This window comes from Solanum stenotomum, chromosome 3, assembly GCF_019186545.1.
Source record: "Solanum stenotomum isolate F172 chromosome 3, ASM1918654v1, whole genome shotgun sequence".
NCBI classification, from domain to species: Eukaryota; Viridiplantae; Streptophyta; class Magnoliopsida; order Solanales; family Solanaceae; genus Solanum; species Solanum stenotomum.
Window position 1 is genome coordinate 19,929,209 of NC_064284.1, and position 17,127 is coordinate 19,946,335.

At 38.3% G+C, this 17,127-nt stretch overlaps 2 protein-coding genes across 5 annotated transcripts in view; one reads left to right on the top strand and one right to left on the bottom strand.

The window, feature by feature from the left end:
• The window catches only part of LOC125858059 (uncharacterized), a 280,326-nt gene extending 267,754 nt beyond the window's left edge, over positions 1 to 12,572 (bottom strand). For 2 of the 4 annotated variants that reach the window (XM_049537738.1, XM_049537737.1), the window contains exons 1-2: positions 12,277 to 12,572; positions 6,540 to 6,618 (exon numbers count right to left, since the gene is read on the bottom strand). In XM_049537738.1, the coding sequence (XP_049393695.1) occupies positions 6,544 to 6,618; positions 12,277 to 12,447 (246 nt within the window). In that variant the 5' untranslated portion in view covers positions 12,448 to 12,572 and the 3' untranslated portion in view covers positions 6,540 to 6,543. Of the gene's footprint in view, positions 1 to 6,358; positions 6,619 to 12,276 lie in introns of those variants that run through there. The other 2 variants (XM_049537736.1, XM_049537735.1) reach the window with 2 other exon arrangements.
• Positions 12,573 to 16,860: 4,288 nt separating this feature from the next.
• Positions 16,861 to 17,127, top strand: part of LOC125858754 (DEAD-box ATP-dependent RNA helicase 21-like) — a 1,647-nt gene continuing 1,380 nt past the window's right edge. The window contains exon 1 of the mRNA XM_049538564.1: positions 16,861 to 17,038. Within this exon, the coding sequence (XP_049394521.1) occupies positions 16,861 to 17,038 (178 nt within the window). The remainder of the gene's footprint in view (positions 17,039 to 17,127) is intronic.

Below are 17,127 nucleotides of genomic sequence, written 5' to 3' on the forward strand. Positions count from 1 at the left end.
CCTCATATTCCAACAATTAACAATACAATAACAATGATAATAACAACATTCAACTATACAAACTAAGCTAAGCATAAGCCCATAATCAACATGAAGACCAATTCACAATTTTGCCCATTCAAGGCTAACATCCCACATCCTTCATTTCAATAACAATTCTTAACAATTTAACATAGATAAATACATACATGAACAGCCCACAACAATTTACACAATAATCGTCCATCAAATTACACAAAATCAATACACCCACTTTAGGCCAAATTTAGAGAATTTGTAAAGGCATGTGTTCATGAAGATTTCTTTCCTAAAACCATCAATAATCATTAATAATAACATAAAACATTATTGGAAATCATTTAATGCAAGGACCCATGCTTAGAATTCGAAATAGGATTTTGGTGTATTTGAAAGACCTTGAAAACCTTTTGATTGGGCTCCTTGAAAGAAAGAATGATCAAGGATAAAGGATCCCCATACCTTATTCTTCAAGAACCAAACGAAATTAGAGAAGAAATCAGCAGCCACCATCCACCCTAGCTCCATCTTTCACCTTGAGCTTCCATGGGGTTTTGAGAGAGTTTTTTTTTAGAGAGGGAGGGTTTCTTTTTTTCGTCCTAATTGGAGTGATTTAAATGGAAGAATTTTGGTCAAAAGGGTTTTATAATTTCTAGGAAATAATATATGTCCTTTGGAAAAAAATGGTCCAACACTTAGAAAGAAAATGAGGCGGGTGAACAGTAATTTCGGTCACTGGAAATTTGCATTTCCTGCCGGACAGATTTTACGAAAATGGGCATAACTTCTTCGTCCGAACTCTGAATGAGGTGAAACGAAGTGCGTGAGGTAGCTAACTCAAAGGGCTTTCCATGGATATGTTATGGGCCACCCAATTATTTGTGTGCTAGGAGATATGACCCTCCAAAGTAGACCCTCGAAAAAGGCTTCACTTGGAAATTTCGGATTTTGATACGGTTGCCCTAAAATTTGGGTTAGACCCATTTCCCACTCAATTTGACCCCCTAAACAAGAATATGAAGTCGGATTTTCGAAAAACGAAACGGATCTTTTTATATACAGCTAAACAAATTTCCGGTAACTTCCGAAGCACATTTTAAGAACTTTTTGGGTCAAATTCAATTATAACCATTTCATTAAGTTCTCGACTCCAAACTCACATGTGAGGCTCTAGTTTCACTCTATCATTTTCTGGGTCGTTACACTAACGTATTATGCAGGGGTTCCAAATGAAGTCGAGGAAGACGGGGCCTTGAGGCACAACGCCTCGAGGACGGGTGGGAATGGGTGGGCCTCAGGGTACGACGGCTCAAGGCTGGGGGGCAGGGTGAGCCTCGTAGCCCAACGCCTTGAGGCAGGGGGCGGGGGATGACCTTGGGGAACGTCGCCTCAAGGCAACGGGGCGCGGGAGGACCTTAGGGAACGATGCCTTGAGGCTGGGGGGAGGGGAGGGCCTCGAGGTAGGGGGCAAGGGAGGGCCTTGGGGCACGACGCCTCGAGGCTGGAGGGCGGGCGAAGCCCTCGGGGCATGACGCCTCGAGGCCAAGGGTGGTCAGGCATGGCGCCTTGAGGCCGGGGAGGCTCAGTCACGGCGCGTCGAGGGGGGCGGGGGTGGGTCTCGGGGTACGGCGCCTCGAGGTTGGGGGCGGGGGTGGGCCTCGGGGCACGGCGCCTCGAGGCAGAGGGGAGGGGTGGGCCTCGGGGAACGACGCCTCGAGGCCCGGGGGGAGGGGAGGGCCTCGAAGAACGACGCCTCGAGGCAAGGGGCAAGGGAAGGCCTCGGGGCACGTCGCCCTGAGGCAGTGGGGGAAAGGGAGGGCCTCGGGGAACGACGCCTCAAGGCAAGAGGCAAGGGAGGGCCTTGGGGCACGACTCCTCGAGGCTGGGGGGCGGGGGAAGACCTCAGGGCACGATGCCTCAAGGCCGGGGGGAGGGGTGGGCCTCGGGGCACGACGTCTCGAGGCTGGGAGGATGGGGCGGGTGTGGGCCTCGATGCCGGGAGAGCAAGGGTGGGCCTCGGGGCACGACGCCTCAAGGCTGAGGGGGTGGGTGTGGGCCTTGGGGCATGACGCCTCGAGGCCTGGAGGAAGGGGGTCGGGGCACGGCGCCTCGAGTCCGGAGGAGGGGGAGTGGGCCTCGGGGCACGACTCCTCGATGCCAGGGGGCGGGGTCCTCGGGGCACGACGCTTCGAGGCGGGGGTGGGTTTTGGGGTACGATGCCTCAAGGCAGGGGGAGGGGGTGGGCCTCGGGGCATGACTCCTCGAGGCCGAGAGTCCTTGGGGCACGATGCCTCGAGGCAAGGGATGGGCCTCGGGGCATGATGCCTCGAGGCAGGTTGGCGGGGGTGGGCCTCGAGGGATGATGCCTCAAGGTCGGGTGGGCGAGGTGGGCCTCGGGGGATTGCTCCTCGAGGTTGGGGGGCGGGGGGCCTCGTAGTACGATGCCTCGAGGTCGGGTGGGGGGTGGGGGCATGGCACCTGGAGGCCAGGAAGGGTGGTGGTGATGGGCCTCGGGGAATGACACCTCGAGGCCAAGGAGAGGGGCGGGGATAGGGCCTCGGGGTACGGCGCCTCGAGGTTGGGGGTGCATGGGCGAGGCCTCGGGGTACGGCACCTCGAGGTTGGGGGTGCGGGGGCGGGGGCGGTCCTCGGGGCACGACTCCAGGGGGAGGATATGGGCCTCGGGGAACGACGCCTTGAGGCCGGGGGGGAGGGTGGGCCTCGGGGCACGACGCCTCGAAGCCGGGGTGCGGGAGTTGGCCTCGGTGCACGACGCCTTGATGCCGGGGGTGGGCCTCGGGGCACGACGCCTTGAGGTTGGGGGCGGGCGTGGGCCTCACGGCACAATGCCTCGAGGCCGGGGTAGTTGGGGTGGGGGTGGGCCTCAGGGCACGGTGCCTCGAGGCCGGGGTGGTGGGGGTGGGGGTAGGCCTCAGGGCACGGCGCCTCGAGGCTAGGGGGCTCAGTACACCTTTTTTTAGAGTACTGAAATTGAAGCTTAACTGCTCAATTACTTGAATTGGACAATTAAGCTTAACCATTAACGTAGTTGATTGAATTGGACAAATGTGCATAGATGAGATGAAATGTTGTGAGCTCCTTCATCAAACATGTATTTATCCTTCTTTTTTTTCCTTTTTTTTTGTCTTTCAGCATGAATGTTGATGGATGCAATGTTGTTCATTGGAATCAATGCTGCCATAAGGTAATTAAGTCTAAAATCTTGTACAAAAATGTACTCCATTTGTTTTTGAGTTTGTTTTAATGCATCGTCGCTCTTTCAGCGTTCGAGTCTCAAATGGGCTAGGTTGGCCCATGGTTACCAAATATAGTGGTAGTAGTTCAATCACTCCTCATTGGGATACTCTACTGGCTATAAGAAATCATCTGGCCATTCTTTTCACAAACAACAAGGATTTGCAACGAGCTGTTGCTGACCTTGCTTGGCTTCTCGAAATAACCATGGTTCTTAGCAGTGTTATCAATGTTGTGTTTATTCCATTTTTACTGTTTCTATGGTTGAAAGTGTCTTCGTCTTTGTAGTCCTTGTTATATAGCAAATATTGTTTTGCAGGTGTTGCTATTGGAGGTGGATGGCAAGGTCTAGTGGCTTATATCAATTTGAGATCTTACTATGTTTTTGGTATTCCTCTAGGATATACGATTGGTTATGTCTCTAACCTTAACCTTGGAGTCGTGGTAAATAAACTCATTCTAAAAGTCACAAACATTAAGTATATCAAAGTTTAATCTCACTCTGCATTTGTAAACATCTTTTATAGGAAACACTTCGTTTTAGTATCTCACAACTTTTTTTAACCTAAAAACATTATGACAGAAATTCAATTTATCCGAATTATGGATTTTATCTTGCAAGGTCTATGGGCAGGAATGATAGCAGGACTTGCTTTACAGACACTGCTACTCTCATTTGTACTCTATAGAATTGATTGGAATAGAGAGGTAAATAAAACGGTTGGTGATTTTTGTACAATTTAAAACTCCAAAATAAATTTACTCATTCTTGATAGGAATTAGCTGTCCATCCTCTGTAACCTGATTATCCTATAGACGACGTAAGGTTTTCATTTCCATGTTCCATTTTTGTTTGTAAGTCATTGCACAAGGGGAGTTGTTCAACTATTGCTGAATTTTCTGTTCCTCCTCTTTTCTTGGAAAATAGATGAAGCAATACTAGGTAAATACTTAGTTTGTTACAGATTTTTGTTAAACCTTCCCTTTCAGTATGATTTAGTCATGTGTAATAATAAGAAAATGAAATGCAGGTTTAGCAGTCTGTAGAGCACCTACGCAAGTGGGGAGGTCAAGACTTTGAATCTGAGAAAACTATTACAATTTCAGAGCCTACGAAGGCCTTACCATAAGAGTATGATTTTTCAGTGACATCAAAGGATGAAAGGTCTTCATCTTTGTTTTTGTTAACCAGTTAATGATATAGTATCTACATGTTGTAAATAAAGTGGAGCCTAAATCCATGTCAGATGCCACGGTGGATGACAGCTAGGCCAGGTGTACACGGGTAAAATACTGATCAAAAAGATTATAACGAATTTTGTAGGTGACCAGGCTAAAAGATACTTTTGACATCGTGAGTGGGGAACTGTTAGTTGTAATAGGAACCTAGCTGCAATTTAGAAGATTAGGCTAAGATGTTTGTTTGTTGTAATAGGAACTGTTAGTGGAACTCTCTTGCTTGTAGTTCAGCTTATCAGTGAATGACAAAAGTCCTTTTAGCCCCAAGTTGTCTGTTATCTCTCTGTGTTTGTTACATTACATTTAAATATGATATGTCAATTCACAGCTTTGTTGCTCCTATTGTGGTGCCTACATAATCGGTTCATAGTTTATTTTTCTGGATCTTTGAGGAGTATCACTAATCAAAGTTGCGTGGACTCTTCACTTTCATTGCCGCACTCTTGCCGGATTCTCCAAAAATACATTACTTTTGGAGAATTTAATACGCACTCATTGACATTTTTGAAGAGTCCAAACAACGTAGTCAGTCACTAATGTCTTGATCTCAATTTGACTTGTCAATTAACAATAGAAATAGATCACTTGTAGCTTCAGTCATTGACGGACATGCACAGCCGGGTGAGTTAGCAATAGAAGGTATGAGAAGTTTTAGATAGTAGTCGAAGTTGTTTTTCAGAAACCAAAAAAATATAGTTTTTTTTCTCAAAAATTATTTTTTGAAAAGTACGTTTGAGAAAAAAATACACTTAAAATTACTTTTTAAAAAGTTTGGTCAAACATTAATTGTTGCTTAAAAGTATTTTTAAAATTTATTGATTGGATACATTATTTCTCACCAAAATTACTTTTTGAAAGTGACTTTCAGAAAAAAATAAAAAAAAAACATTTTTCAAAATAATGTCATTTTAGTAGTTTGGCTCTAAACAACTATAATCACAAGGACTATAATGAAATGTCCCTTTTTTTTTACCCCAAAAATAAAAAAAATGTGCCTTTTTATTTTAGTTGAAATGACTCTTTAAGTACTTGAAATGTATCTTTTTGATACTTTTACTTGTCAATATTCACAAATTTCAAAAATTATTAATGTTTCACTACTTGATTATTCATGTGATCATATTTGTGTTAAACTTGTATTATTACTTCAGACACTTTTAAAAATAGTTCAAATATAGTATATTTCTTGCACAAAAGAAACTAAATATACATATTTTATTTCTATATGACAATCAAAGTTTACAAACAAGTGAGGAACCAAAAATATTATGATCCCTTCATTTAGTTTGCCACCAAAATAGTTGTCACATTATCGATGTCACCAATGCCCCCTTATTTTGATGATTCAAAGAATTTAACTCAACTAGGTTTACGAAAAATCGTACATCGTTGAACTTGCTCTTGGCATTTGAGCTCAACTAGTCGAGCTAATTAATAAGAAGAAAGATAATGATTGTAACCTAATCCTCAGTTACAATCTCTCACCAATACCTGCATCATACACATCAAATGTAAGAATTCACTTATTTTGCTTCTTCTGGATCTACTTAAATAGAAAGCGAGGTGGATGAGCAAGACGAACAATACTTCAAAGATGATCAACAACGTGCCAGGATGCATTATCTGTAGGTATGGGCACAAGGTGGAAGTAACACAGAATCAAGTCCAAATTGTACAGATAGTCACGAGGGCTAGCAGGCAGAATACATACTTGTACTGCATCTTTCAAGTATATTGGTGGACTGACAAGGAAAATCCTTGGTGAGGACACATAATTTTAAGATCCTCGGGGCACAGGAGAGAGAGAAGCTATCGTTTATATTTCGTGATATACATACAAGAGAGATAAAAAGGAAAAATGGTAACCATAATGAAAATTTGTTTTGACAGGCTTTAATCATTTGTAAAAAAGCACGCAGTGTCATGTTTATTCAATGGAACATTGTCATTATATGTCACACTATTTCGAATAAAAAGTAACCATGAAATGCTGTTCAGAATCCAAATACAGAAGGCAAGGTGATCATAAAACTAGTAGTCTTTTGTTCCAAAGTTCTTGCACCATAGCTGAGAAGGAATGGGGCGGACTGGAAGATGTGGCCTTTGCTGCAAAATTGAAAAACTTGTTATTGCATGAATATCAGATATCCCCCAAGAGAAAAACAGAGTAAACTTCCATACATCGCTGAGTCGGTGGAAAGCAAGAAATGCAAGTAAAACAAGAGCGCAGGTTGTTAATAAAAGATAATAAGGCAGATCAAGAGGAGGAAGGCACACACACTAAACATTATTAATCTAGAAAGGCAAAACACAAAGAAAGACACTAAAAGCTATCACCAACTGCCAATTAGACACTTCAAACTTCCTTGTAACAAGTTGGACACCTCAATGGCACAAGTGTGTCTTTTGGACGCCAATTCTAAACAACATGTGTGCAATCATTGGTAACATGTCAAATGAACCAATAAAATAACGACACGTTATTTTTTAAAAAAGAAATGTCATCTATAACTTTATGAGATGCAATAATTTAAAAAAAAACCACACCACCCCCTCCACATTTAGCTTCCCTAAAAAAGTGAATGCAAACTTCCCGCAACCTCCAAGCCAGAAAAAATGGGATCTTCAACGACCTGATAAGAAAATCAAAACGACAGACAGCTCGCACAACCCCAAACACTTCCAGCTCCTCATCAAAATTTCATCCCGATATTCCATTCACACATTTCCTCTCCCCATAAATATATTTCCACCATTGGTCACACTACCCGACACCGCAGAGCCAACAACTGAGTCTGAGACCATAACTTTGGTTTAGAAACTGGCATTTCAAGCACCGTGAACTTGGGTCCGACAAATTTCCTGGTGATGGATTCTGAATCAACGGAAAGCATTGTTTGGAGAACCCCTCTGGTTGAGTTTGTTCAAGTTCTTGCACGCTTATGCTGAAAATAATTTTTTCGGCAAGTTTTTATTAACTCAAAAAGGCAACATCAGCCACCATATTTTTACCAATGTAACTCCATTTTTTAGAATGGTAACAAAGCTACTTCGCCTTTTTCTTAATACTCCTCCACCTTTGACCCATAAACCACCACAGCTGACAACACCGTAGAAGAATTTCCAGAAGCTCCATTTTGAAACCATCACCATAACAACTCCCTCACTAAGGAATTTTTTGTGGCAAGACAACAAGGAAAGGGGAGGTTTTCATCTTGTCAAACAGAAAACAAGGAAGGGAAACCTAGGTATACTGAATTTGAGGAAATAAAATCAAAATTTTCTCATAAAATGGCTATGGAGATACCCTATGAAGATCACTTCCTGCGGAAGAAAGTAATCAAAGGTAAACATAGAGAGGAGTGCTTCTGGAAAACAAAGGAGGCGACTACTACTTATAGTGTTCGGGGTCATATGGTTGTTGGTTGGAGCTATGCATGGATTAGTTATTTATGTATTACTAATCCATGTACTTCCTCCGTCCCATTTTATGTGGCACCATTTCCTTTTTGGTCAGTCCCAAAAAGAATGTCACATTTCCTTATATGATAAGTATTTAAAGGTACAATTCCTCTTTTATCCTTGTTGGTCCCACTTAATCTTAAAATAATACTCCAATACATTTATGAGGAGAGAGAAAAATGAGTCTACTTTTTAAAGGGCAATTTGGTACACATTTCAAAGTCTTCATTTATTTCTTAAACTCCGTGCCCGGTCAAATGTTGCCACATAAAATGGGACGGAGGGAGTATTAGTTATTCCATCTTCTACTCCGCATAAAACAATACATAAATTGACTCATTGACTTTTTTTGGTGTAGTAATTGACTCATTGACTTAAACATGTCTTATTAATGTGAAATTAAAAAATGATAATTGATAACTGAACACTATACATGGTTTGCTGAATTTTATACAAAGCAATTAAAAGTTAACAAACATGATTTTAGCTATGTTAGTTTTAATACATGAATAACTCTCTTCCTAACTAGCAACCAAACAACCCCTTAGTGTTTGGAAGTCTACCAATGCTCTTTGGCATTTTTTTAGGATCAACAACAGAATTGGAAATTGGCAAGACACGTCTTTTTGGGAAGACAACTGGTTTGGCCTCTCAAGCTACTATTCTTTGATATCTACACTCTAAACCAGTAACAGAAGCCCACCACTAATGAAGTATGGACTGCACAGGGGTGGAATCTCAGTTTTAACTTTTAAGAGACCAATGAATGATTGGGAGATTGCTAGATTCACTGATTTTCAACACACTCAAGCAGTTGACAATGGTAAACCCGAATCAAGATAAATTATGGTGGCTAGGGATAACTCAGAAGCTTCTTTGTAAAATCATCTGAACCACGCCAACAATCAAACTGAATTGTGGCCTAGGAAGCACATATGGAAGGTTAAAATCCCAGACAAGATCCTTCTCAAAAAAAATCCCAGACAAGATGGCTTACTTTGGTCGGCTGGTATGGAGGAGGCAAGTTTAACTTGAGCGAACCTTAAAAGGAGGGGAACAAAACTCTGTTCAATTTTCCATCTATGAGGGGAAAATGCATAAACAAATAGCTACATGTTTCTACATTATAAAGTGACTACACATTTATTGGGCATCTTTCTGGTTATGGCAAGTTTGAGTTGGAGAATGCCAGAGAAAACTCTGTAACTGCTGTCAAGCTGGCAAAGTGGAGGATCATTAAATCAGAAAAGAAGATGGAGCATAATCTCATCTTGCATATGGTGGGTCATATGTAGGGAGAGGATCTTAAGATGCTCCAAAAATAAGGGCAATTTAATTCAGAAAATAAATTGAATTGCATGATGTTGTTCCATTTCTGGTGCAAACAATATATATATATATACTAGAATCTTTGTAAGGAAGAACAGAGGTTTTTTTGGTTTGTTTCTATACCCCTTTTATTAGTACAAAACTCTATAATTTGAACAGTCTTTTCGGCTTTTAGTCTTATAAAAATAAAAATATTTGCCATATCAAATAAATGTTTCCAATTTGGGTAAACGAAAGGGTAAAAGGGGAAATTTATTTTCTTTTTGATAGCTGGAGATGGGTTTTAAATACACCCACGCTGAAAGTGAACATACCAATAGTGTATTGTCAGGTTAGATCAGGGTGAGCCCGACACATTATGTTAATGAGAATTGAGAAGTGTCCAACTAGTCACGAGGATAATTAAGTTGTACAACTGGAAGATGATGACAACTCTAAGTGTCTATCTATGTATTTGGCCTTCTAGAAAATATCCATTAGTCTTTGGGATGGAAAGAGCAACCATTTACATGACAAAACAGACTCAGTATCAGTTTTGAACAGAGGCTCAAACTTCCAGACAACATAAACATTGGTTAGGCAAAATCGTCTTTGCTTGCACCAATGTTCCAAATACTTCAGTTTTTTTTTTTACTTTATATTCAACTGTTCTTTAAAAATGCTGAAGATGCACTTGTTTGACAGCAATAAGTACAGAATTCGTAGCATCTAACTAAGAGTACCAAATAAGCAGGCTCAACGTTTGATCAACAAACTAAGGACAAGATGATAACATTAGAAGGAAAACAAAAGGCAAGACAGGTAGAACAGGAGGAAAGGGGGCATAGTGCCATAGTCTAGTGAACACGCACTCCTTCCCCTCACAATTTTGCCCAGCATGATCAATGATTCCCCATTTACGATAACCAATCTGCAGAGTGAGAGTTACAGTTCGAGCGACTAAAATTTGTAAGTTCAGAGAATCACTAGATTATCTTTGTTTCCTTTTTGTCAACTAAGAAAACACCAAGAACCATGACACATGGATCGTCGGTGGATAATAGGCTTGCCCATTACACTTCTCTACTTAAATACCAAACTTTTGCCTGTGTCGGGACTCAAAGGAGCATTACTAGAGTATCCAAAATAATTTATTTTACAAGTAATATTTTTTTCCAGAAGTTATACATTTAATTTAAACAGTAACATAGAAAAAACACCTTTAAGAGTGATAGCTCCTTAGTAAGACGATAAAAAATAATTTGAACACCCAGCCATCATTTACTAATTATGTTTGATGTAAGTTCCACATCAACAGAGTGGAAGAGCTGCAGCTTCTTATTGCCTCTACTAAAGGAGACCAACTCTGAGCAGCTTCTCACAAATTCCAAGGAGTCTTAAGTCTGCGTGTGGACCTAAATCCTCCTCATATGAGGTTTTTCTCTGAAACAGAATGCTTTTTACACCAAAAGTTTGAGTGTTAGAATTCAGTAACCAGGATCCAATCTTGTTCTATTAAGTTCACAGACTACAAGTGTATTCACACTGAATTCTGCCTATGTCCTTATTGTCCAAAGCTTCACAGCATAGATAGACTAATTAGGTATACTATGGAAGGATCACACAAGGGGGAAGACCGAAAGAGTGTGCCGGCACGAAGCTAACACCTTTATCAACATTTCACCATGAGCATGTCAAATTTTGCTTAATGTGGTTTCTTGTTTAGACCTTTCTTTGTCCATTTTGGAGAATAAAATTACTGAGCAATTCTGAATTCGAAGCAAAATCAGACCCTCGAACAACAAATGAAAGTACAGTACTTATCTTAGCCAACATGAGATTTTCTATGAAGACCCCAAAGACAAACTTGGATAGAATCATTGGATGTAATCCCAGCACCATCAATTCCTATTTTGATGCCAAATTTTGTGATTTCTTCTGTTTTCTGGGAAATCATAATCAGCATGATCTAGAACCAAGTGTATTTGCTACATTTATCTCAATTACATATATAATCTGTGAAACCAGATACAACTACACACACTTTGTCTTTTCTTTCTTTTTTTGGGTAACAGTGGTGTCCGAGTTAGATGTGTGCACCTCTCGGCTATTCCACCGGCTAGTTGCTACCTCCTATCTGTCCAGGTATTGGGTAACTCTTTTCATCAAGGTTTTTTGAGAATGGTCCCAATATTATAAATCAACACAAAACTCTCTGTTCATCAAGGCTTAGACAGCTGGGAATAAATCACCCAATATTTTCCATATTTACTGGGATTTGAGTCTCCAAAAAGTTCACACTTCTCAGCGGTTTCTAAAGACATTTCTCTTTCTTTTGCAGATAAGCCTAATGATAAGGGAAGGGCCGAAGGGGGTTTCAGAGTTGAAATAGTACCCTATTTAGTCACTGGTGTGGCACCAAATTATATAGAGCTGGTATTAGGATGACAAAAAATGGTAAAACAAAGGTGCTTCCCATCTGTAGTTTGATTGATCAGTCAGAAAACATTGTGAGTTTAATATATCCCTCTAAGGTTGAGCATTCAACCTGTGATGGTCTTGTCCATGCATTCCTATTTCCTCACATCACCTGACCATCCATTACTGTTCCCTATAACGGCATTGTGAATCCTCCAAGAAATCTACATCTTCCCACGTTTCCACATGACTATAAGAACTTAATTTTGGTTTATATGCCGATATCATCTGGCCAGTAGAGCAAAGCATAAAATATAAACTTGATTTCTTCCTTAAAAAACTAAAGCTAAAAGTTGAGATGAGATTGTGTCTTACCACACGAGACCAAGCAGAAATAGGAGATTCAATTACATCTAATAAAATTAATGAATTTTAACATAAATCAATAGACACGGCAAAGCTGAAGTCAACAAGATCACATATTTTACCAAAATTACAGCAAACTATTCCATTTCCAACTACCTATCAATACATTTCAGATCAGATTGGAGAAGGGGAAGGGATGGAGGTACTGACCTCGAGCTCGGCAGATTTCAAGGCGACAGGAATGCAAACGAGTACGATTCCGGCGAGGGCAATAGCGGTATTACGCTTCCAATGTACGGGCCTACAGTACGGCCCACCACTCATACTCCAGACCTTAGTCCTGAAATCTCCACCATGAGAGTGGTCTCCTCCGCCGGCCATTTTTCCGTCTACCGCTGATGAGAAGCAAAGAGTTTTCAGATGTAACAGATGAAAAGATCAAAGATCAATTGGGCGTTCCACAACTCACTTCGAAGAATTCGTATTATCGTATAGCCCTAAGACGCGTGCTATGTATTGAGCCGGAAAGAGAGTCACTTTGGACCCGACCCGACCCGATCCGACCGTAATGGTTCGGTTTTCTCTTTTAACACTATGTTTAGACGGTTATTAAGTATTGTTTCATAATGTTTCATATAGTGTTTTATATTGTGTTATATTGTATTTAATGTATTATTTTAATGAATACAATTGGATAGATTGTATAATTCTGCGTCATTACAAAATGTCATACATCAGAAATTTGAGTGATAAACCTACGAGAAAAGTAAGGTATAAGATAGTGTTATTATGAAAATGTAAGATAAAAGATAAAATAAGATTATTAAACAATAAATAAAGACAAAAAGAGAAGAAAATATTAAGTTTACGAAGCGATCATACCAAATCGATTGTTTATTTAATCATTACATAACAATGGATTTAAATGATACAATACAATAGAATTTAAGTAACAATCAAAACAAACATTATATTTAAACTAACACCTTGTTTGGATGATTGTTACCTGTTGTATTTAAACAATCATTACATTGTATTATTAGCTTAAATGCAATTTTGTTTTAATTGTTACTTAATTACTATTGTGTCATATCGTTTAAATACATCGTTAGGTAACGACAAAAAGACTCATTTTATGTAATGATCGATTTAGTGTGATCAAAGTTTTCTAACTGTTCAAGCATTGACAAACATGAAAAGATAGAAAGAATCTGCTTGAGTTTTGGTCGATGCAAATGGGACATGACAAAGAACTTGGTGGCATCTCCACTTGTAAGATGTCTATCTCCATCTGTACCAAATTAACAATCCCGTCATTCAAAAATTATTTATTTATGCTCTTATATATTTGAATAAAACACTAAAAAAATTCTCAGAATCAGCAAAATTGAACCATTTTTGATAGATCTTTTCGTGTTCTTTTGAACATCGATTAATGTGGCTGGTATCAAACTCCATTTATAAAATCTTTAATTATTTCTTTTTCTTCTTAGCCAGATGTAACATCAATGTATCTCTCCAGCCATCTTGTTTGTTGTATCAATGATGAATTTGAGATTCGATTCAGCTGTAATGGTCATTTGGGATAGATGGATGAGAAGAAAAATTGAATTTTGAATGCTCTGAATCTGTTACAATTGGAATAGATTGATATCAATCTGTTTTGCGTGATTTGTGGGATTGATAATTATTAGATTCCTTTTTAAGCGCAACGAGTAAGTTATTTAATGTATCAGACTTTATGTATTCGGATGCTATAATTTTTAAGAGATCTTTGTAAAATAGAAAAAAAAATAATAGGAATATGATGTAATTTATGTTGGGAAAATTACATGAAAAAACTAACTTATATCAATAAATTACTTAAAATAGCTACTGTTTGCTTTATTTACCATTCGCCACTTACTTTTTGTCATAATTACGGTTGTCAGTTTTTGTATAAGCATGCCTTTATTTACCCGGCTTCACACGCTACTTGTGAGTCTCTGCATAATTTTTCTTTTACCCTTTTTCACCCAAAATTCAAAATTTCAGTCTCTCCCTCTCAATTTGTTCTCTCAGATTTTTCAGGTAATTGTTTTTCCGATTTCATACTTATTTCATTGTTTTTGTTTTTGTATATTACTGTGAATTTTTTTTGTTCCATTTCAGTTTTTTGATTTTATACATTCAAAATCATGGATGAAGAAGAAACACCTTCTAAGAGAATCACTAGAGGTATACAATCGAATCAAGAGTTTTTGGATGATTTTTCATCTTTTTCTTTGGGTTTAACTCAGGATTTCCCACAAATTTCAGGGTCCATTGCTAAATCTCAAATTAATCAACAAGAGGGTATGTCGAAGTCTGGTAATACCCCATTGAAGATGAAAGAAGTCATGCATGTTGCAAAATCAAAAGGAAAGACCAAATAATTGGATAAACATAAAGAAGACAAATCAGTTGATGTTTTGACTTCAAAGAAGAAGCGTAAAGTAAAAGAGATTGCATCTACAAGCAATAAACAAGACAAATCAGTTGATGTTTTGATTTCAAAGAAGCGTAAAGGAAAAGATATTGCATCTACAAGTAATAAAGAAAATGCCCAATCTGATTCAGTTGAACAACTACATTTTGGAAGAATTGAGGTAATTTGTATAATATATAAATGTATATATATATTTGAAGTTCAGATCTAAAGTTCTATGCCTATCTGTAACTGTTTGAATATATTTGTACATGTATATGCAAAATGAAATTTTATATTTCAACAGTTGTTGTCTTTATTTTGAAATTTGTGTTATACTTATTTTCAAATTGTATAATTCTTTTTGTTTCACAGTTGTATCCATATTTGTATAACTTCGTATTTGTATATAGATATTCACTTTGTATAAGTCTGTATTTGTATATAGATATTCACTTTGTATAACTTCGTATTTGTATATAGATATTCACTTTGTATAACTCTGTATTTGTATATAGATATTCACTTTGTATAACTCTGTATTTGTATATAGATATTCACTTTGTATAACTTTAATTTTGTATATAGATATTCAATTTGTATAGTTCTATATTTTTGTTACTGTTTTTGCCATTTGTGTTGTATAATTCTCTATTTGAAAGGTACGAGGGGATTTACTATCTCTGCAACTGTCAGTTTCTGTTTTTCAAATTCTTCAAAACCAGTTATACAAAGTGATCCAGAAATACCAGTTGCTACCGTAGTTGAACATTCACAATGTTAACTGTTCTGATAACACCTATCAGAAATAGTTATACAAATAGGGTATTTGTTAAATTCATTTGTAGAATTTTTTAGCATTACATATACCCGCACCTCCATCCCATTGTGTATCACCATCCTAGTACTGCTCTGATCAACATTATATTCAATTTTTAGTACTTTCACAGTCACATCCACAGCTAGTTGAGTTGCAATTATATTATACAACTCTGTAAATGAGGCATTTTCTCTAAAAACAACTCCCTCAATAACATAGTCAACATAACAGTTAGCATCATCCCATTTTCCAGAATGCATTACCAAAATAGCTATGGAAGACATTCCTGTATATAATTAAATATAAGTATAAATTAATTGTTATTAATCCATTTATACATACACTAATTTATACAAATTTACAAATCAAAATCACTTTATAACAACTAATTTATACAATAATTAACACGGTTCTATTCTTCCAACTATTTTATACAATTAATCACTGAAATAGTTCAATTATACAAATACAGATATAAAAGTTAATATTTATACAAACAATAACTTATACAGACAATAACTCCACATAAACTACAACTATCAATGAAATATACATATTCAAATCGAAATTCAACTAAAACTAATTTATATAATTTTACAAATCAAAATCATTTTATACAAACTAATTTATACAATAATTAACTTTATACAATTAAAACTGAAATAGCTCAATTATACAAATATAGATATAAAAGTCTACATTTATACAAACAATAACTTATACAGAAACTAACTCCGCATAAACTACAACTATCAATGAATTATACATACTCAAATCGCAATTCAACTAAAACTAATTTATACAATTTTACAAATCAAAATAACTTTATACAAACTAACTGTGCACAGGAAACAATTGAAACATACATTCAATCAAAGCTCCGATTATTCATTCCGATTTGAATTTTGATTAAATAGTTTATACAATTATAGATCAATTAAAATACAATTGAATCAGTTTCTTCAATTAGAAGACCTAAATATCAATAGATTCAACCAAAACTCCAGAGCACCAAACAGAAAACAAATGAAATTCATTGTATTATGTACTTGCTGTATAATCAACAATGAAATCGATTGATTTGTTCTTGTATTGTAGTCGCCAGTACGACGATCTCATAAGAAAATTGACTATAGTCGCTGATCCGACGATCTCAGTAGAAGACGATCTCAGAAGAGAAGTGATTTGTTGGCTAGATTGGTGAGTGAATTAAGGGATTTTATACCTCTTCAAGCCGATATTACCGTCATTAAGTTTCAAAATAATTGAATTCTATTTATACCAATTACAGATGTAGAAAAAAAAAGTACCTTTTATAAGAAGCGATTACAGCTGTAGCTATAGCTATTGTTGGTAATTATTCAAACTTTAGCTAATTTGATTAATTACTTTAATTACTGTAGCTAAACGCGAAAATTTCCCATCATTTAATTGTCTCAACCTACAAACAGGGGTGAGACGAATAGAACCCAATCCCTTCTTTGTAGAAAAAACCCCTCCTAGTCCACTCCTCACTCTGCAAGGAACGATGGCGGACCGTGATCGAACTCGAGACCGCGACCGTGAACGGGATCGTGAGCGTGACCGAGAAAGGGACAAGGATAGAGACAGAGATCGGAAACGAGACCGGGAAGACCGTGATCGGAGAGACCGTGAACATTCTTTTACCCCTGACCTTAACAGAACTACTCGGCATACCCGCTCCCGTACTCGTTCCCCTTCCACTGACCGGCACCGACACCGCCACCGTTCTACCTCTCGTTCCCGTTCTCCCACTGACCGTCGCCACCGTCAC